The 20,850-nt window shown below is 56.6% G+C and overlaps 1 protein-coding gene and 1 long non-coding RNA gene across 4 annotated transcripts; one reads left to right on the top strand and one right to left on the bottom strand.

Moving 5' to 3' along the window:
* Positions 1-4,910: 4,910 nt before the first annotated feature.
* IRX1 (iroquois homeobox 1) lies at positions 4,911-10,235 on the bottom strand. 2 transcript variants are annotated; one of them, XM_074329110.1, is made up of 4 exons: positions 9,805-10,235; positions 6,069-7,071; positions 5,638-5,710; positions 4,911-5,345 (listed from the first exon to the last, which is right to left on the bottom strand). In XM_074329110.1, the coding sequence occupies exons 1-4, from the start codon at positions 10,066-10,068 to the stop codon at positions 5,288-5,290; spliced, it is 1,398 nt and encodes a 465-aa protein (XP_074185211.1). In that variant the 5' UTR covers positions 10,069-10,235; the 3' UTR covers positions 4,911-5,287. The 2 variants fall into 2 exon arrangements, with proteins under 2 accessions (XP_074185211.1, XP_088652551.1); XM_088796425.1 differs by lacking the exon at positions 9,805-10,235 and adding an exon at positions 8,292-8,375.
* LOC141570740 (uncharacterized) lies at positions 9,908-16,643 on the top strand. 2 transcript variants are annotated; one of them, XR_016020591.1, is made up of 2 exons: positions 9,908-10,035; positions 13,967-16,643. It is a non-coding gene; the product is annotated as an uncharacterized LOC141570740 (long non-coding RNA). The 2 variants fall into 2 exon arrangements; XR_016020590.1 differs by lacking the exon at positions 9,908-10,035 and adding an exon at positions 10,351-13,108.
* The last annotated feature ends 4,207 nt before the right edge of the window (positions 16,644-20,850 follow it).

Here is a 20,850-nt window from a genome sequence, read left to right as displayed (position 1 = left end):
CGCTGAAAGGGCTGCCACTTGCTCCCTGCCCGAGGGGACCACGGGGCTATTAGGCGTCTGCCCATGCAGAGCCACTGCCCTTGCCTCGCTGCCAGCCAGGACTGGCCTTTCCTTCTTAAGTACGTGGTGGGGCAGGGAGGCCTGGGGCGTGTGCTCTGCAAGGGCACGGTTGGGGCCACCATCCTGGGGGGCTCCGGCAACTCGATCTGGGGTAGCCATCGGTCCCGGTTGCGGGGTCCTGAGATGGAGAGGTCACCCACGCATGGGGCCCCTCCTTCGCTTCCCTCCCAGGTTCAGGGCCACCTCGATTCTCTGACTTTTCCATTTAAGACAATTCCAGAATTTTAAGCCGCTCAGGGCCCTCCTCCGCCTAGGAGGGTGTGATGAGCCTCATTTCCATTGAAAAAGAATGTTTAAAAAAGTCACTACTGTGTTGGTATGAAGATGAATACATGGGTATTGTAATAACATTGTCTTCGACCTGAAAGTTACTTTTCTTCTTTTCATTTCAAAAGAAATTAAAACATTTTCGTGGGTCTCTAAAAATACAGTGGGCCCCAGGCGGGGGCTGATTGTGCTGACAGATGAGCGGCCGCCCTCGGGCTCTGTGCGGGCGGTCGGAGGGCCCATTCTCAGCCATCCTTACTCGGAGGGGAGGGATCTGTATCCAGCTTCAGAAGCTGGGGCACAAAAGGCCGCCAGCAGTCCCCACGGGATGACCTTCCAGGCCTTTCAGCTTGGGAGCTATAATTAGAGCTGCTGGCTCCTTGGGGCTCTGGAGAAGACCTGCAAAGCTCTCCCTCCCCCGCTGAGCTGGGCACCAGATCACTGCCAGCTTTTTACTTGGAGACCATTCATCAGAAGCCCAGGGGTGGGAGCCATGGGCCAGGGAACGTTTGTGGGGGCTGCTGTCTCCATACAGGGGTGGGGACCCCTCCAGGTAGTGGGTGCTGCCACCACACCCAGAGCCCACGTCCTCCCCAGCTCTATCTCCTAGCCACCCACTCTGGATTCCAGGCCCAGGGCCACTCCCACTCCTGCCCTCTACACCTGGAGCTATAGCCTCCAGCTGGACCAGGGAGATGTGGCAGGACTCACTCTGGAGACCTAGCAAGTCGTGGGGCCACCGGGCCTGAGCTCAGTGACCCTACACCAAAGCTTCTCCTTTAGGGTCCAGGTAGGCCTGAGAGCTTGGCTGACTTGTGTCAGGTGCTGGGTCCTGATTTGTGGCCCATGCAGCCGTGGGTAGAGCCTCCGGAGGCTGGTAGAGCCTTCCGAGTCTCCATGGCCTGTGTACCCCAAACGTTCACAGAGCCAAACCCACCCAGCAACCCTCCTTTAGCTGGACTTCGTTCCCTCCTTTTCCAACCCCCAGCTTGGGCACCCCAAGGTCAAAACCAAACTCTAGCTAGTAAACTGGGTCCTGTCACTTTCTGGAGAGCATTCAGGGCTCCATTCTCTCCAAATCAGTGTCCATAAACCACGATCTCTGGGCGGCTCCAGCCACACCCCAGCATTGCCTTGGCCAGCCAGGCCACCACCTCTGGTCTTACGGAATCATCCAGAAGGGAAGGAAAGACAGATTCAGGCAAAGGACCCAAGGCCTGCGGGAGTCCTCAGTCAGGGCCAGCGGGACGGACCGTGCAGCCCCCTCCTCCCTGCCCCCACTCCCTTCCCTTCCCTCGCCCTCCTTTTTCCCTCCCTCTCCACCTTCCTTGCTGGCTGGCAGAGTCCCATCTACAAGGACGACTGAAACTTTATAGGGCATGATTCATAGGGTGGCGCGCCCCTCGGAGCCACGGCGCGTATTACATTAATCAGTGTCAGACCACTAAAACCGAGATATGAATATGAATTCTCCATATTGCAGGCGAGATAAATGTGCCGGTGAATATAATTGATCGGAGGGGGAGGGAAGCTGGCGAGAGCAGAGCGATTTCAGAGACTCCAGCAGGTCATGTTTGGGGCAGGGCCTGCACCCACTCCCCAAGTCCTCAGGCCAGGAATTGGGGGCCCTTGATCTAGAAGGGCTGTGCTCCTGAAGATCCTGTTACCTGGGCACCAGCTTGGGCTGGAGCAGAAAGAGGAGGGTCTCAGGACTGCATTTCTTACCCTTCCCCCACCAAGACTCATGGGAACAGAAATGCTGTCCTGGACCAGGGTGTCCTTTCCCCAGGAAGCCCGTTCCTGAGGCAGAGGAGAAGCCAATGTGCAAACACTGATCCTGTGGACATTCCTCACCCTCACCTATTTTCAAGTTCTGGCTCCTTGCAAGTCACAGAACTGGCACCCTCTCTGAAACTGCCCCGGGGCAGGGGTGGGGTGGGAGAGCACCTTTGCAGTGCAGAAAGCTGCAGAGGAACTCCACTTTGGCTTCAGAATAAAAGGGGTTGTGTCTACTCCCAGATGTTCTAGGAGCTGAAACCCTGTGTGCACAGACGCTCCCCTGGGGCTTGCAGGTCCCCAGGCTGCACACACCTTCATGGCTGCTTGGCTGGGAGAGATGGAAATATAAACAAAAGACACACGAAGAACAAAAATGCTCAATGCTCAATTGAAAATTCACTTTTAGCTTTACCTTCCAGACAATTCCGATCTGATTTCTTCCTATGGGAAGCTTCTCCAGTGCTCAAGCTGGGCACAGACCCATCACACTTCTCAGCCCCTGGATTCTGAGGCCTGGAACCCCGATGGGGAGCACGTCCTGGCCCAGCCACCTAGGCGACAGCGCGAGGGTCCCAATGTATTGGGCATAAAAAAAGAAAAGAATGGACTTAGAGGATGCGCGAACAGCCTGTGTCTGCAGGGACCATCCTACCTGAGTCTTGGAAATGAGAGCGTGGAGGCCAGCCTGAGCAGAGAACCCTACCGCCCACTGAATCCCGCCTGCTGCTTCCGGTGGGCGCCCAGAAGGATCTCCCAGCACACTGGCTGCCAGAGCAGCATGTCTGTGGGCCGAGGACATTCTTCCTCCTCAGAGGCCCACGACACCGCAGATCAGAGCTCTCTAACGCGCACTATCTCCAAGGACACCTGGCCCCAGTGGTCGGCCTGTTCAATTCCAAAAACTGAAATAGGGAGCCCAGGGTTGTGGTGGTCCCCCAACCACTAAAGTCGAGGGAAGACGAGGAAGTCCTCTCTGAACTCGCAGGCCCCACTCGGGACAATGAGAACGTCCCCCCCACCCCACCCCCAGCCCGGTACCCACTTCCTCCCCCAAATGCCAGCAGCCTACACAGCAGGCCTTTCCCGAGGAAGCCTGTTCCTGAGGCAGAGGGGGAGCCAACGTGCAAACACTGATCCTGTGGACACCGCACCCCCAACATTCAGACAAGTGTGTGGCACCCAAGAAAACAGAAAAGCCCCGACACCACAAGTCGAGGCTCGCGCCCACCGCATCCCCAAGGCGGAGAGCCCTCGGAATCTGCGCCACGCCCCAGGAGCCTGCTCTGCGCCACCGTCAGGGTCCCATTCCGCTTTCGGCCCATAGAGGGCGCCTCGAGCACGTCCATTCCGACCAGAAGCCGCTCCCCCGCGGCCGCAGCCCGCCAGCCCGCCGGCACTGGGCTCTGCTCTGCTCTGCTCTGCCGCCCGGCTACTCCCGCGGAGGCACACGCCCCGCCCGCCGCGGCCCCCCACCTGCCGACAGTCCACATTGGCCCTCGCAGCCCTCTTCGCGTCTCCGCCCCGGGGACGGAAAGGGGACCATTTCCTCTAAATGGATCGGGTGGGGTGAGTCAAGAGGACAAGAGCGCGGGAGGAGAGCGGTCCCCGTGGGGTGGCACCCCCAGTCCTTAGCGCTAGCCGCCCCTTTTCCTCACCGCAGAGGACTCGAGACAGACAGCCTTGCCCTTCGCCGCCACCAGCAGCCCCCGGACAGCGAGTCCCGAAGGGGTTCTAGGGCGAGTATCAGACCCGGCTGGGGAGTGGGGGAGGTCCTGTCCGAAACGAGGGACTCGGCTCTTCCCCACTGCGCAGGATTCCCCGCAGCCCACGTCCTTCCCTCGGGCGCAGTTTGGGAAATCTTTGCTGTCTCGGTTTTCGCAAATTCCACAGAAAGTCGCCTGAGCCCTGCTGGAAGTGCAGGCGGCTGCAGCGCGTCCCGCTCCGAGCGCACCGCGATCCGCGAGACTCAGGGGCCACCGCCCTCCCGCGCTCACGCGAGGCCGGCGCCGTCACGCAGTTTCCATCCCTCGTTCCCAGCGGCCTGCAGGCCCGGCCTAGGCCGTCTGGGGTTTGATTTGCTCCCGGACGGCTCACTCCGTGCGCCCAGTCTAGGACCAGCAGAGTAAACGGGTGTCCTGGGGAGACCAGGGCCCCGTTCCCAGTTTTTCTCCCCCCACCACTGTAGAGCCCTCTCGCTCAGACCCAGAGAACACCCCCGCGCCGCATCCCTGCCCTCCATCAGGAGAGTTTAAAAGAGCCTTCGAATTTCTCCACGTTTGATTTAACCAAATAACTAAAAACGACATTCAAAGCGAAATTTCATACTCCATTATGCTCTCATTCTACCCATGAACGCCCTGACGCCACCACGCGCTGTCGAGACAACTAGGTATAAATTGATTTCAAATCCCAAGTTCTCCTTTGGGGACACGATTGGAAATTATTTCTCCCCCATTGTCGCCCACTTTAAGAAATCGTTTTATGAAAATGCCTAAAATCGAACTCATTTACGTCCTGAGAAAGGCATCCCCGAGATACACGCGTAAGAGTTGTTAAGAATCAAACTGCCAACAAGAAACTGCCCTAGTGACAACATTACAAATTCAACAACAACCAAAAGACTGAGAAACAACTACCTCCTGGATGGATACCGCCCCCCCCCGCCCCCGCCCCGCCCCGCCTCCCCTCCCCAAGCCACAGGCACTTGGTCCCTGCCAGGATTTCAGCACTCAGGACCAGTGGGCATCATTTCATTTAGTTTATTAGACAAAAATATATGATTTAGACAAGTTCGCTGACGCGCTATTTACAATCTGAAATCACTCTATATACAGAAAGAAAGAAAAAAAGACACAAGCACATAGGGGCATTTACCGAACTGATAATCAACCGGAGCATGGTGACAGCTACCAGAGCCGAGCCGCGGGCGGAGGCCGGCTGCCCTGACGCCAGCTCGGCCGGAGGAACCCCTTTCTGCAGAAAGCGATGGATGGGAGTCGTTGACGTCGTGGCCACGTTTGTCCTTTACACCAGTCTGAAATATTTGTCTTAATTCCTCCCTCATCCCCTCCCTCCCGAACTCCTCCCCCCTCCCCCCGCAAAAGTAAAAGAAGACCCTGAATCAAGCGGACGGGAGGGCTGCTAGGATCCGCGGCGTTCCCTCCTGCGGGGCCAGCGAGCTGCGGGGGAAACACAGCAAGACAAGAAGGCAAAGGCACTGTCAGGATGGACGCTGGGACCCGGCGTCCCCGTTCTGCCCGCTGAGCACCGGGGGGGGTGGGGGGGTGGCGTCGCCGACCCCTCGCGGCTCCCGGCTCCGGAGAAACCCGGATGGACCCAGTTGGCCCGGCGCGCTAGGCTGGTGGGCATCGCCCCTTCAACAGTGACTGCGGACCCCACCACCGCCCGACCCTACTCCACCTCTCGCCCTGCTCCCTCCGCTGCCCAGTGGTAAAAGCAAAGTGCACTCACTTGTCCCGAACCGGCTGGAAGGGCGACTTTAACTGTTGTGGCGGCGAGTCTGGCCTGGTGACGAGGTCTCTCTCTGCGAGGGTCGGGAGAGGCAGAGTTAGGGCTAGGAGACAGGTGTGGAGGGCGGCAGAGGTACGCAGGCCTCCTCCCCACCCCAACCCTGCTCCACTCCCTCCAGCCCTTGGGGCAGTGTCTCCACCAGAAACAGGCTTTCTCCGCCCGGCAGGCCCCAGGGTAGAGCACAGCTCTCTCCGGAGGGCCTGAGGGCCTTGGCCTCGCTCCCCGAATTCAGGCAGGGTCACAGCTCAGCAGGGCTAGGCAGCCACTGCTTTTCTCCATCCATGGCCGGTGCCCCCCACCCCCGCCCCAAGCTCTGCCCGGGCTCCGGATTCCTGGCCCGGATTGGGGAAGGACACCCCTGGGCCTCATACCTGGGAGCGCGGGGCTGCTGCGGGCTGAGGCCTTGTCGCCGTGGAGCACCCCCGCGGCAACGGTGACCGGCGGCGGCGGCGGCGCGGGCAGGTGTGGGCCGTGGGGCGTGGCGTGGGGCGCGCCAACGCCCAGGAAGGAGCGCATGTTGAGCAGAGAGCCCTGCGCCAGGAAGGCGCCGTTGGTCCAGTTGGAGAACTTGCCGATGTGGCAGGTGTATAGTCCATGGCTGGGCAGGAAGGCGGGATGCTGCAGCGGCGCGCCTGGATGGCCAGCGGGCGGCGGCGGCGAAGCCTTGGGAGCGCCGTCGGGGCTCGTGGCCGTCTCTGCCAGCGACCAGATCTTGGGCTTGCTGTGCGGCGCGCCCTGCAGGCCGCCCGCCGCGCCAGGACTCAGCAGGCGCGTGCTGCCGGGCTCCGGGACTTCCTTGGGCAGGCCCAGGGGCGAGTCTTGAGGCTTGAGCGCGTCGGCGGCCAGGGGCGAGCCCTGGTCCCGGGCGAGGGGGGTGGGAGCGGCGGGCGCGCGCGGCGCCTCGGCCTTCTCCTCGTCGTCCTCGTTGCTCTGGTCGCCGTCGTGCTCGTCCATCTTGTCGATGTCGATGCTTTCCAGGTCGATCTCCTCGTCGTCCTCAGCCTTCTCAGGGTCTCCCTCCGTGTCACTTCCGAAAAGGGCGCCGTCCTCCTGGTCCTTGCTGCGCGCGCCCCACGTCACCTTGTTCTCCTTCTTGAGGCGCCGGCGCGCGTTGGCGAACCAGGTGGAGACCTGCGTGAGGGTCATCTTGGTGATGATGGCCAGCATGATCTTCTCGCCCTTGGTGGGGTACGGGTTCTTGCGGTGCTCGTTGAGCCAGGCCTTGAGCGTGCTGGTGCTCTCGCGCGTGGCGTTCTTGGGCCGCCCGGGATCTCCATACTGGAACTGGCCGTACGGATAGTAGGCCGGTGCCGTGTGGGCAGCAAAGGTGGCGGGGTGCACCCCGGGGTTGTCCTTGAGTTCGTACTGGGAGCCCTGCGGCCACGCGGCCCATCGAGGGAGGAGAGAGAGAATACGGGGGGGGGGGGGAGAGAGAGAGAGAGAGAGAAAGAGAGAGATGAGTCCCCAGAACTGAGAAAGCGGCTGCTCCTGTCCGCTGAGAGCGAAAGGCCCCAACGCACCACCGCGGGGCAGAGGGTGAGGTGTGTGTGTGTGGGGGGGTCAGACCACGAGTCGCCTCCAGAACTCCGCTACCACGGATCCTGGAGAGTTTTTCTATCACTCAAGAAAAGTTCCAGAATTCTTGCCCCTCTCTCTGGAAGGCCACAGCGGGAGCTGCGGCCCCTCGATTTTCCCTAGGCCGCCCTCCGTCCCTCACCCCACCCCCACAACGACTCCAAAAGCCGGATTTCCAAGTTTACCTCGCACTAGCTGGAGGGGAAAACCTTTTAACTAGGCCGATGAAACAGCTTCTCCAAACGTAAAGAACCGAGAGCCCACGCCCCCACCCTCAGAGCCTGAGGGGGTCAAACAAAATAAACCGCCCGAGTTTTCTCCCGGCCCAAATCCGCCAGCAATTTAAAATGAAAGCACAACTCCTTTCAGCTTTTCGGATTAATCTGCATATAATGGGTCGCCCACACTTAAAGGTCTATAGTGGTGACAGGTAATTTAAAATTTTAATCCTAGCCATCTTGGACAACAATAACAAAAACACCATTTGTTTTTCTTAAACACAAAAGGAGAGCTTATCCGGTAAAATATTAACGCGAGGGCCGCGTCGCCGGCGCGAGGAGCGGAACCGGTTTCCTGGGCCTCTGCGACTTTATCTCTCAAGTTTGACTTTGATCTGCAGCAAGCAGCACAAACTGTGCGCAAGTATTTCAAGGCCCTGATTTATTTGCAATCAATATTCTTTTTATCATCGGTAGTAAAACACAGCGAGTCAAATTATCCCATCAGGTTTTTTGGTAAATAACATTTTATCTTTCTAACAAGCTCATTAGACCTCATTATTACCATGAATTGCCAAGACAGACATTCACTTACAATTTTACCTTTTGGCTTCCAAACCCCCAGTCCTAAAGGCTTGGAAACCCAGGCCCAGCATCTCAGTTTGGGTTTAGGGTTGCTTCCCAAGAACCGGCAGGAGACCACGAGGAAATACACCTTGAAGGGGGATTTCTCTACAGTTCCCCCTTAGTAAAAACCCAGCTTCTCCCTTCCCTACCCCACTACAATGAGCAGCTCCTCACCATAGACAGCCCTCCCTCCCCCGCAAACGCACGCGGGGATCCCAAAAGGCACACATCTGTATTCAACATTTCTGTAAAAAAAAAAAAAAAAAAAAAAAAAAAATTGAATCCTCCATATACAATCGTCCAGTTGCTCTGTTAGCAGAAGGGGGTTCCGGACTCCGAGAAAGTTGTAAACAGCGTATTTCTTTCAGTAATTCCTTCGGGGGTCGATGCCATAGAGAAAAGGTTTCCTTGGCCAGATTTCGTTTTTGCCTAATCTTTGCAAAATATACTTTGCACTTTTCTAATTATTTTCTTCGTGATTGTAAAGAAGACATCGCGGCCTCGCTTCTGGGGGAATTCTTTTTTAAATGGGTACCTTCTAAATCTCTCTCACCGCTTGCTCGGCATCGCGGCCGCGGGAACAAAATGGGAGCTGATCTTTTTCGATAGCAAGAGATCTGAAAGGCAGCTCGGGCCGCTCTCAGAAAAATAGTCTTTCTTTCCAAAACTACAAGAAAAGTTACAGGAAAACACACCGGCTGCTTTGCCCGCGTGCTGTTGGCGGGTATTTATTTCCTGTTTCTTTCTGGGGGAGTGAGGAGGCCTGGGGGGGGGGGGGTGCCTGCAAACTACGTTATCTCGCCGGCAGCAGCGCAAGAGGGGGCTGCCTCCCGGGCCCCCGCGCCTGGCGCTCAGGTCACCAGTAGCCTGAAGTTTGAGCCCGACCTTGCATCAGAGCAAGATACGTGGATCTTGGGGACCGACAGACTGGCGTGTGCCCCGCGGAGACCCCTCCCCCACATCTGACACCCACTGGGACGGGAGACTAAGATGACACCACTTATTTTAAGCCTGGGGACACTGTTTTCTTTAATCCTCCATTATGTAACACGGGAAGAAAAGTGCTTTTTTTTGGTGCAAATGAAATGAAAACTTTGGCAACTTACGAAAGTCAAAGCAAACACCATTTGAGACTCAAAAAAAAAAAAACATTTCAGCTTAATTTTCCCCCCTAAATCTCAAATTTGTACACACGCCGTTAAGAGACCCCCTCCGGCCCGTCTGATCGCCATTGTTAGGTTGGTTTTTGGCCGCCTCTACCAGGCTATGAACTCGATACGACTGTGGGAACTCTGCCCCTGGGGGAGAAACCATCTTCCCCGCGCAGCCCAAAGCTGCTGGGGTCTCGCACGCCGGCCCGAGGCCGGGAGGGGGGTTCTGGGAAAGCGGGCCGCGCGCCCCGGGCCTGCTGCTGCGGCCTCCTGACTCCCGCCGACACTGCCACCCCGCCGAGATGGCGGGACCGTTGCCCGCCGGCCACTACGCGCTGCCCAGGTCCCCGCCGCCTCCGGACCGCGGGCAGGGCCGCTCGCGCCCCTCACCCCGGCAGTTCCGCGATCCCCGCCCGCCCGCCGCTCTCCCTCCCGCGCGGCCACCCTCCCTCCCGAGCCCCCCCCCCGCCCGGGGCGCAGGGGCTGGCGGGGAGAAGCCGCCCGGGTGAGAAGCGCGCGGAGCAGGGCGCACTCACCATCTGCGAGAAGAGACTGAGGTCGGCGGCGTAGGGCAGGAAGGCGCTGTAGCTGGGCGCGCCGGCGTACGGCCCGGCCGCCGCGTACATACCCAGCACCGAGGTGACGGCGGCCGCGCCCGCGCCCAGCTCCGCGGTCCCCGGCCGGCCCGACGAGGCGGCGGCGGCAGCCGCCGCGGCCAGCACCCCCGGGCGCTCCCCGCCGTAGGCGCCTGGCCCAGCGGCGCTCAGGTACTGCGGGTATCCCAGCTGCGGGAAGGACATGTCCGCGGACTCCGCGGCGGCGGCGCCGGGCTAGTATTAAAGGGGTGGGTCGGGGGAGGCGGGCCGGGCGCTCGGGCCGGCCCGGACGCGGGGGCCGGGGGCTGCTCCTCCGCCCGGTGCTCGCTGCGCCCGGATCCGCGATCCCGCGCCGACTGCCGCGGCCGCCGTCCGCTCGGCGGCGGGGCTTTCAGACACAATTTGAAGTTGATGCTTTGATTGGCATCCCCTTGAGCGCTGGCCCCGCCCCCTCCCTGCCTCCCGCCCGCCCTCGCCCGCTGCTCCCGCCCCTCCCGGCGAGCACGTGGTGCCCCGCGCTGGCCGGGCCACCTCCGCCTGCGATGGGCGCGCGAGCGGCGGGGCGGCCGGAAAGGCGCTGGCGGGGGCGCGGTGACAGCCTACTGGGAGCGGCCTCTCCTCCCAGGTTGGCGCTGCCTTTGCTTGCCCGAACACCTTTAGCATATATGCACCCAGATGCCCTCGGTGTGCCACCAAACCGGCGTGGCGTGACACCCGACGCGGGCGTGGCGTTCCTGGGGCCCCCACTGGGCTTGAACAAGTCACCGGGATTGACCGGCCTTGCTGCCTTGGGAGACGCGGGAAGAGGCCGAGCTCCGCAGGCGCTCTCTATTGTGGAAACTTGGAGAAAGAGAACCCTAGCTGAGAAGCCACTTACTGGGGAAAGCAGATGTTGTCTACAGTGGCGGGGTTTTGGGGCGGGGGACCTTTTCATTACCCAGACAGCATCAAAACAGGGGGAGGGGAACATCCCGCCGCCCACCCTGGCAATAGGAGAAGCCAGCGTGGCCTCAGCGTGCCTCGTTTCTCCACTAGATTTGCAGATGCAGGAAGTAAACTTGAGTGGAGCGCGCCGGCCCGAGGAGGCGCCGCGAGTAGGCCAGAGACAGGACGTCTCTCTTCTCTCTCCATCCTCCGCTCGGCGGGAAGAGCTAGCGGACGCGGCCAGGCGCTGCGCACTCTCGATGGCTCCGGGTCTCCGGGGGCCTGGCCGCGCTAGGGCGCAGATGCTCGCTGCACCATCTTCCTTGTCTGCCTGTGCCGGGGCAGGTGGGGCAGGCCACCCCTGAGCTATGGTCGCTGGCTTGGTCCTGGCGGCCCAGGCGGAGAGCGTGCCCAGGGTGTCTTCCCGGGCTACTGGAGCAGTTTTGCCCCTCATCTTCCACGTGGCCCGGCGCGCACTGCCTGTTGCCGCGATCCCGCACACTGGACCCCGCAGGAATTTCATCCACGGACACGGGTCTCAGCCTCAGTTTGGGCCTGTTCGGGCCGCGGAATGGAGGCTACCCTCTGGACCCGGTGCCCAGCATGCCCTGCTGCTGGTGACCTGAACCGCCGGACTCTGGACACCGACTGGACCCTTATCCTAACCTGGATCCCCTTCCAGTTGCCCGGATCATGGAGGCCCAGGGACTCCCGCAGCGTCAGGAAGGCTCCCATTTCCCCATTTTGGGGCCTGCGGACAGACACAGAGCCACCGCCTGTAATTAGCAATACTAATGCCCATAATAGTAATTAGTAATCACCAGCTCCATAATGAGGCTGTAATTTCTCTGCTCAGAGTCAGGTTTTCTTCCTGTTCATGCTGTCACACAACCCCCCCCCCCCAAGACCTTGCTCTCTCCAGAAACCCCCTGCAACAGCCTGGGCTCCTTTCCTGCTGTGACAGATTCTGGGGGGCAGGGGTGGGCCCTTGGCAGTCCTGCTCTGGGAAGTCCCTAACCACAACTTCCTCCTGCTCCCCAGCCCACCACCAGGCACCCCCAACCCCTTCTCCCCTGCATCCAAAACAAACCAAAGGGCCAGCTTCACCACTGTCCTGTTTAGCAAACCCCAGTGTCACATTTCAGGGCGACAGGTAAACACAGGTGAGATAAGCCCTCTTGTGTGACCAGCAGAGTGAGGTGGAATGTAAGCCGGTGTCAGGATCTAGACACAGGGATTGGTCACCTCCACACCCTACCAGCCAAGGCCCATCTTGACTTCTGTCACACTGTAGCTGTCAGAACCTGGGGGTGGGGGGAGGGATAGAGGGGGAGCAGGCTTTGTCCTGACCCCCAACCAGCCCAGCAATGCCCCCCACCATGCCCTGACTGTATTATCCCCATTCAGGTCAGAAAATGATTTGAGGCTCCTGAAGACACCAGGTAGGTGAATGGGAAAAACCCACCTGGACACTGAGCCTGAGGATTAGCCAGTGATGGAGGAATTAGAACTAGAAAAGACTGTGGACTTGCCCCAAGGGAGCCATGGAAAGGTGCCAGAGCTGCCACTGTGGACATTCTCTGCCCAGGGCCAGCGGCTGGGGTCCCAGCAGACCCTGGGTGACTTAGCTCACCTCTTCCCTTCTTTCCTCTTGGCACTTTACCCCAAATCTTGCACAAACAGAACTAGGAAGCAGTAAGCAAACTGCCTCCGGAGCATCCCATTGTAGAGGGGGAGGGGCTAGAAGGGTTGAGAATTCCACCGATCAGCATAGCAGGGGAGAGCGTCCTCCAGCCAGCCCAGTTTCAACATCAAATGGTTAAGTCCGGCCAAGAGCGGCCCAGGGTGCCTGGACGGGAGAGAGGCTCCTGCCCAGGATGTTGGGCCTGAGTTGAATAGCATCTTAATGAGGGCACAGCACGCCAGCTCAGCCCTTCTGGGGTCTGCGACCGTCCCTCATGTGGCAGGAGAGGCGCTGGACAAATGAGGGAGGAGCCAGGCCCTGGTGGGGCTCCCGCACCTGCCGTCTAAAACCGACGGCCTCCATTGCTGTAAATCCCGATGGGCGAGCCGGGAGAGGCCCGCTTCCAGGCCCTCAGCCTCTGTCCCCGCCTGCCACGGGGGTGGCTCAGGCACCTCTGACGGCTAGTCTGGAAGCTGCCCCCGGCCGAGCGCCCCCCTCCGTGTTGCCGCTCCGTCATCACTAAGCCAGAGGCCGGGCCGCCGAGCGATGGGAAGCCAGACCTAGGGGTCGCTGCGCGGCCGGATCGGAGCTCCGCCTGGCCGACGTCCGGCTCGGGTCTGAGAGCTCCGGTACTCGGTAAGGACTTCCACTCACGGACCCACGGCCGTTGGCCCGAGTCACCAGCGCGGCCCCGCAGAGCTCCACAGTGACAGTTGACAGAGACCTTCTGGCTGGAAAGCACGGACTCCTGTTGCGCTCAGGCTAGGACGCGGGTCTCTTGGGGCCCCTGTGTGTTTGCGGGGCTCAATTGTGCGCAAAGGCTGGGAAGAGTGGAGGGGAGAAAAAGGCCTCGAAACCGCTGGTGATTGGGGGTGGGGTTGGGAGAGGGTTGGTGAAGCAGGCGCCTTTGGACAAAGGTGACTTTTAAACAGATTTCAAAGCCTTATAGAAAGTTTGCTTGCTCATTATCACTATAGGGGGTGGGGGGTAGTTTTCTAAATAGGACGGAATTGCTATCATCGCTTTGAAAAAGATCCTGTCCTTTTTCTGTCCCCAGCTTCCCTCCTTACATTCCCCGTATATTTACATAAGGATGAAATTAAACCAAACAGCACCCTCATTTACAATTGCATTTCTTCCGAAATAATTCTCCACTATTTGGAAGCTCCCCAGACGTGGCTCTGAAGAAGGGGAGGAAGCTCTGGGGGGGGGGGGACGCCCACTTCCTGGAGCCGCCGCGGGGACCTGCCTTTGGCGCCGAGGATGGGGCAACGAAGACCCTGGTCGGGGATGCTGCGGGCAGCGCTGCGGCCTCATCGCCGGCCTTTCAAAATGGCCATTCTTTGCTGTGCAGATGGCGGCGGCCTCAGCGCTGGGTGGTAGCTCGGGGGCCGGGCTGGGCGCCCCGACCGGGCCAAGCCCTCCGCCCGGACGCGAACGCCCTGATTTATGAGTCTTGTTAAATACTCATTAGGACGTTGCACCTTTCTCCAGCAGGACCCAGGAAGCCACCCGGCTCGGCGACAGCGAGGCGAGTGCCCAACAGCCCCAGGCAGCTAAGACCCACGCGAAAACGCACAGCTGGAACCCTGCTGCGCACGGACACCAGGCCAGGGACAGGGTCGGTCGGGCTGTGGTGATCCCGCGGCCCTCTCGGCCTGGACCCCTGGGTACGCTCCCAGCGTTCTCCTGCCAAGCCAGCGCCCACGTGGGGGGCCAGGGAAGCCTGTGCCACCTCCCCGCCCAGGGTACTACCCAGTGGGTGCTGTGAGCGTGAGCGTGCAGGACTGCGGAGACCCCGCGGTGAGACGGGCGCCCCTTGGCGGGACGAGCGGAGTGGGGCCGGCGGGAGGAGATGCCCAGAGACTCCAGGAAAACCCGGGAAGGAAAAGGCCCAGAAGCGAGGGACACGGACGGTCAGATGCTTGCGGCAGTGCCTCGGCGGAGTGCGATTCTGACTCCCCCGAAGGCGGCCGGAGGGCGAAGTGCGCCATGGCGCCTGGAGCCTCCAGAACCCGCCGGAGTTTCCCAGCATCGCAGGGTAAAGAAATGGACCGCAGTGGCCCGGCCTGGAGTGCTGCGATGTCGCCGTCCCCGAGTGCGGAGGAAGTGAATTACATGCGTGTGCACACACGTAAATATTTTATAAGCCTCCCCTTAATTAACCAGATAATTTCCATTATGCCTCCAATATGATCAACAGCAACGGTGTGAGGGTTTTCAAGGTTTGTAATTTGATGTCAGCAGACGGTGGCTCGGGGGCAGAGGTACGATCGCCGAACCAGCTGCACTTGTGTTTATTTGTTTTTCCGCTGTGTTCCTGTAGGGCCCTATTATGCAGTGTTTAATTAGTTTGTGTTTGTATTTCACCCGTCCCAAATCAATGCCATCCCGGGGCAAGGCGATGTAAATGCTGGCAATACAGGTGTACTGCCTGCTCCACAACACTAGGAAACGCGTGTCTGACAAATGAAAGCGGGGCTGCCACGCAGCCGACTGTCAGCTCTCGGCAGCCGGGAGGCTCAGATCAAAGCCAGGAGGGACTTTGCGTCCCTGTGAGCGCCATCGTGGCTGTGGCTTCGGATGCCATTTGAGGGAGCTGAGCCACGCGCATGGGGGACAAGTGACTTCATTTTGCTCACGTCCTGTGGCCCTGGGGCCAGCACTGGCCTCCAGAGCACCTCGGGCCTGGGGCCTAGTGGGCCAGGACGGAACCGGTTCCGCTTGCGCCCCTGCCCCCTGTGCCGCGTTGCCCTCATCTGCATGTAGCCGCGTGCCTGACAGGTCATTGGGAGTGACTTGCTGCCGGGTTCCTCAGACCCTTTCAGTATAACCGGAGGGAACAGCCGGGAACGTCTGGAATCTCCAGACATGAGGAACCACACACACACACCATGTTGTGTTGGCATCTCTCCCTTCTTGAAATGACCTCTGTGGAGTGCATGTAAATCTACCCTTCCAGTCACTGGGGAATTCTTTTAAAGCCTTTTTTTTTTTTTTTTTTGGTCAGGAATAAGAGATTGCTCATCTTTAACTAGACCACATAGAAATTATGATTCAACAGCAGTGTATATTTAATTAGAGTAATCTCACTTGAATTTAATTACCTAATGAATTATTTGTTTAAAAGGTAGAATATCTTGTTTGCCAAGTATGGTGTAGACCTCTGATAAGAACTTGTGTTATAAGGACAGAACAGTTTAAAAGTAGGCATGTGTTAAGTTTGATATTTTAACTCTTTGAGTGTGTAACTGTTATTGTAATATTCAAACAAAAGCGGTGAGCGTCTGAAGGATGGCCAGAGGACCACAGCACCATCCTGGCCACAGAGAGCATCTATTGTGTTATGTGCACATGTCCCTTTGGACATTAATAACTTCTCATTTTTTGTTATACAAATCTAGTTTATTTTTAAACTTATTTCATTTTGCTTTCAGTAGCATTCCCCACCCCACCCACCCAGGGCAAGATGACAGCTGACTATCCGAGGACTTACTTCATGATCAGTATTTGCAATGAAGTGGTGCATCCTTCTGGAAAATTCTAGCCCCGCTCATCTGGGTCCCTGAGGCCCCACATCAGCATCAGGAAGATGGTCCTCGTAATCAAACTCATGGGAATGGACGCTACCATGGCCCAAACTTTGACCTAGCCCTTAATTCCTAAACTGTGGAAGAATTTCATTTCCTCTTGTTTTCCAAACCTGAGAGCAGATAATTCCAAGCCATGCCATCCTTTCTGAGAAGCTCTGGGGTTAACTGTCTATGTAATGCATTAAGGGGGTGTGCCATGTGCTAGAAATCTAACAGCGTTTCTGTATTTTCTGAGCTCAACCAGCTGCGGAAGCAGGCTGCTTCATTTCCTCTTCTACCTTGGGTGATGGGCAGAATTTTCTACCCCTGGTGATGGAATTTCAGCAGAGAAATGCATGTCTGGGGGCAAGGGTTGAGACTACACCGCCCTTTCAGTGAAGGGAGAACCGGAAATAAGAACACCTCCGATCCACTTGATTGAATTCCACGGTCGTTTTCATTAATATTTCATTAATCAAATAATTTCCTTTAATTGCAGCTTTGGTCACCATTGTCCCATAAATATTAAATATCATTAATATGGTTTCCAACTAAGCAGGAATGGGTTTAAAAGAAAAATACAACAGTGATAAGAATTATGAATTTTTTTTCTTTTTCGAATCCCTGATTTTATCACAGATGTGCATTTTAAAATTGATGCTCTAACAACCAGTGGTGGTTAAATTATAATATAAACACAATCACATATGATTTTGGTTACAGTAGCATCTTTCTTCCAAGAAACCAGATCCTATTGCACACATATTTTAAATTTACTCATGAACGTACGTTACATATTCTTTCAAATAACAAGTGACAATAAGACCAGAAAGGACATGAGATAATAGCTTTGGAATGGTAACACATTTCTCAGATCTGAGCACATGCAAGGATGATTTGTGGGTAAAACCCTCAAAGGAAATGATACATGTGGGATGGGAGAAGGTGAAAATACTACATGGCATATACTCATGATGGACGCTTCGGAAAATGTTTGGAATTCAGACCACACAGTATTCCATGACTTCCTATAAGCCCTCAATCACTTATACTGTTAAAGATAAAACTTGCATATGAGAAATACCTTTTAAACACATCAGTAGACAGACATTTGCCCACACAACATCCTAGGTAGAAGGCTGCAGTCATTCAGGCTTTCTAACAATGCACACACCAGAAGTCACTGATTGAGAGGCTAACATCTGTTCATTGAAGAGACATCAGCTCAACCAAACTGCCCAAGAAAGGACATGCCCACGGGAGGGGGGAAGGTTTCCAGGGCTTCTGAAGACCTTTAGGGCCTACCAGCATGCTCCAGGACCATCCTTACAGAAAAACACAAGTTGGGGTATGAAATGGGTCTAAGGGGAAAAACTTGGCATAACCCTAGACCCAGGAGACCCTGGCCTACTTTTAGTCTCACATCGCCTTGGACTTTACTATTCAACCAAGGCTGTCTCAGGGGTCTTGGCTGGGCTCCACCATCATCCCTCCTGTTCTCGTACAAGCAAAACCATGTGGAGAGGCCTCAGGCTCCTGGCCTCCAGCTTCCTACCAACTTTAAGGCCATGACACACCCTTGACCAAAAAGGAGGCCCATCTGGGCAACCCCACCCCTCATCCAGGCCAGGAAGCATCCCTTCTCCAGCCTCCATATTCCTCTGGGTGCCCTTCCCTAGCCCAAGTTTCAGAGCCGCTCCTAATGTGCTCTTTTGCAGTGTTGGATTAGTGTTTCATTAGGGTGTCCAAGCCGAACCTTCCAGGCTTCCTAGTCCATGTTCTGGGGGTCCCCCCACCCTCCAATAGAAACCCACATGGCCTGTGATTCCCTTTATTGGATATAAGCTGAGAGTGACTGGCAGGCTAACCCTACCTCCTAATAGGACCTAGGATGATAGTTAATCGGCAGAGACAGTGAACTTAACCTCTAGCCCACAGCATATCCACATTTCAATAAGGGCCCATCAGCGTGTTGACCCAAAGCTCCTAGGAGAGACCCTCACTCTGGGTGGAGGACAGGGCAGTGGGGGAGAGGCTTCCTTCCCAAACTCTCTTTGAAGAAAGGAAGGTTTCAAACTCCCTTGACCAACAATTGCAGCTGACAGCAGAAACAAGTTGAGAGAGGTCTTCAGAATCCTGCCCAGGTGTCTTAGGTTGCTCCGGCCGCCATAGCAAAATACATACCACACGCTGGGGGGGCAGGCGGTGTCGGTGAGGGCAATGCTTAAGTCCAAGCTCAGTTCTGGAGGCTGCAAGTCCAAGCTCAAGGTGTTGGTAGGTTTGGTGTCCCCTGAGGCCTCTGTCCTTGGCGTGCAGATGGCCTCCGCCTTGCTGTGTTCCCACATGGCCTTTGCTCTGTGCTCGTGCACTCCCTGTGTCTCTTTGCATGACCAGGCTTTCTCTTCTCATAAGGATGCTGGTTGGATTGGATCAGGGCCCACCCTAAGGGCCTCATTTTCACTTAATCACATCTTTACAGGCCCTGTCCCCAAATAGAGTCACGTTCTGAGTAACTGAGGGGCAGGCCTTCCACGTGTGAATTTCGCAGTCCAGCCCACAGCAAACACTATCCTTGGCGAGCTGCCATCCCACCCTATGCAGCACCCACGTAGCACCAGGGCCTGGTAGCTGGAGCTGCATTCATTTCTGACACTGAAATGCATCTTTAGTTTGGGAGCAGATCTTGGAAGAAGCTCTAGAGTTTCCCCCGCCCCCTTCAACATTAAAGACAAGGACGGCCCCTTCATGAAAACCAAAACAAACATTTGCAGTGTTCAGTAGGGTTATATGATTTCCTATATTAACACTTTTCAATGTTGGTTATCATAAAAAGTTAAATTTGGCCTCCCTGATACTGTTTATTCAACTCTAGAAGGACTTTCAAATTTGCATGGTTTGTAATCTCTAGACAAGAAGGGCTTCAGGTGTGACGCAAGCACATTTGAGAAGCTGTACTTCATCCTGAGCCCAAGGGACTTCTGTTGCTTCCTGCCCCTGTATCCCAGGGCTCAGCAAGCCAGGGGCTGGCTCTGTCCCCTGAGCAGATGCACCACTGCACTCTTGACACCACTTATCACAGGAAAATGTCAAAGGTGTCAGTTAAGCCCCATTTCCCAGGTCTCACACAAGAGGAAGCTTACAGTAGTTAAGCCCCTGATGCACGTTTACCTGGGTCGCAGGTGGAGGTGTAGTATACATACCTCGGGCTTCGGCCAAGAAAAAATTGCCATAAAAACAGAAAATTGGAGTCTGAGCCTGTCTTTCATCAACAGCCGCGCCTCACTGCCAGCAAACACATTATCTCTAGGGCGGTGGGATGGTGGGAAAGCATCAGCGATCATTTTACAAGCTGAAGACTGTGTGACATTATCTCCAGGGTTGACTTAAGTGGTTTGTCTAAGGTCACTTAGCAAGTGTGTAATAAATCCAGGATTAGAACCTCGGCCCCCAGTTCAACAGTCTGCTCGCTGGGCCACGGGCAGACAGACTTGTTGATCTACCCTCCTTCTCAGCCTCCTCCCAAACCCTGTGGCACCCCCGTGCCCATGCTCTTGGGTCGCACTGACTGTGTCACAGAGGCTGGCGCTGGCAGGCAGCTGGCAGATGCTCCACTCCAGATCTCTCCTTCCCTTCTTTTTTCCTCTTTTTTTTCATTAATTCCCCGGACAAACATTCGTAAAGGACCACTACAAAATGGACAATGTCTTGTGCTGTGGGGGCCAGGACAAATTAGCTAAAGACCAAAGCTAAGTGTCTCCGGTGAACTGGAACATGCGGCGAAGCCGTACACACCCCTAGTTACTCTGCAAGGAGTGTGTGTGAAGAGGGCTATGCCAGCTACTTAGCTTTTGTCTCAGCTTCAAAGTGTCACATGCTACCTTCCACTGTGTGAGGCAGGGTCCTGCAAACCCCACATCTGAGCGGCCAAAAGGGCAGCCAGGGGGAGGCTTCAGGGAGAAAGGAGGAGGTGGCTGTTCCTCCCTGTCCCTGAGAGACTCCTGGGACACTCAGCATCTACCCAGTGGCGTGCTTTGGCTGCGTGCACAGAGGCAGGCCATGGGTGTCCTCAGAGCCAGACCAGCCATCAGCTTCTCTGCCCCAGAGTCTGAGTTTCAGCTGTGTGGTGTCTTTATTATTTCTGTCCTGCTCCCCGGCCCTGGGGCAGTAACCCTTGCTTCTTCTCTTTTTGCTTTCTCAGTTAACTGTTTGAAAAGTCTTTATACTGGATTCATTTTCTAGGGCGACTTTGGTAACATATCCAGGCCGAGGGTCTTAAACAGCAGAAGCTGGTCTTTTCCCGGTTCTAGAGGCTGGAAGGCCGAGACCGAGGTCGGCAGGGCTGGCCCCTCCTGAGGCGTAGGATGAGCTGCTCCAGGCCTCACGCCTTCTTCCGGAAGGTTCTGGTGTCCCTTGGCTTGTAGGCTCATCACCCCAATCTCTGCCTTCACCTTCATGTGGCATCTCCCTTTGTGCCTGCCTGTGCCAAGATTTCCCTTCTTCTAAGGACACTGGTTTGTATTAGGTCCCACCCTGCTCCAATATAACCTTATCTTAACTAATTACATCTGTAAGGACCCTATTTCCACATCAGGTGACATTCCAAGGCAAGGGATTTAGGCAAATGAACCGTGGGGGAGGGGGCACACAATTCAGCCCTTAACAATGCGGAATTAAGAATTCTCCACTAACATTCTCTGTCCCGGTAGCTGTAGTTGTTGTCCCCACACTGGGCCTGCATTCACACCAAGAACACAGACCCTAGGGATCCAAGGAGGCAGGATTCATTCTACCAATGGGGAAAGGGCA

This window comes from Rhinolophus sinicus, chromosome 3, assembly GCF_057876585.1.
Source record: "Rhinolophus sinicus isolate RSI-liver-muscle chromosome 3, RSI-T2T, whole genome shotgun sequence".
Lineage (NCBI taxonomy): Eukaryota > Metazoa > Chordata > Mammalia > Chiroptera > Rhinolophidae > Rhinolophus > Rhinolophus sinicus.
The sequence above is the reverse complement of the archived record's forward strand: the minus strand, read 5'-3'. Positions and strand labels throughout refer to the sequence as shown.

Coding starts and splice junctions, on each gene's coding strand:
- IRX1 (XM_074329110.1), bottom strand. CDS start 10,068: ATGTCCTTCCCGCAGCTGGGATACCCGCAGTACCTGAGCGCCGCTGGG. Junction 5,711..6,068: donor CAGCAGCCCCGCGCTCCCAG/GTATGAGGCCCA, acceptor CGACCCTCGCAG/AGAGAGACCTCGTCACCAGG. Junction 5,346..5,637: donor TTCCAGCCGGTTCGGGACAA/GTGAGTGCACTT, acceptor TTTCCCCCGCAG/CTCGCTGGCCCCGCAGGAGG.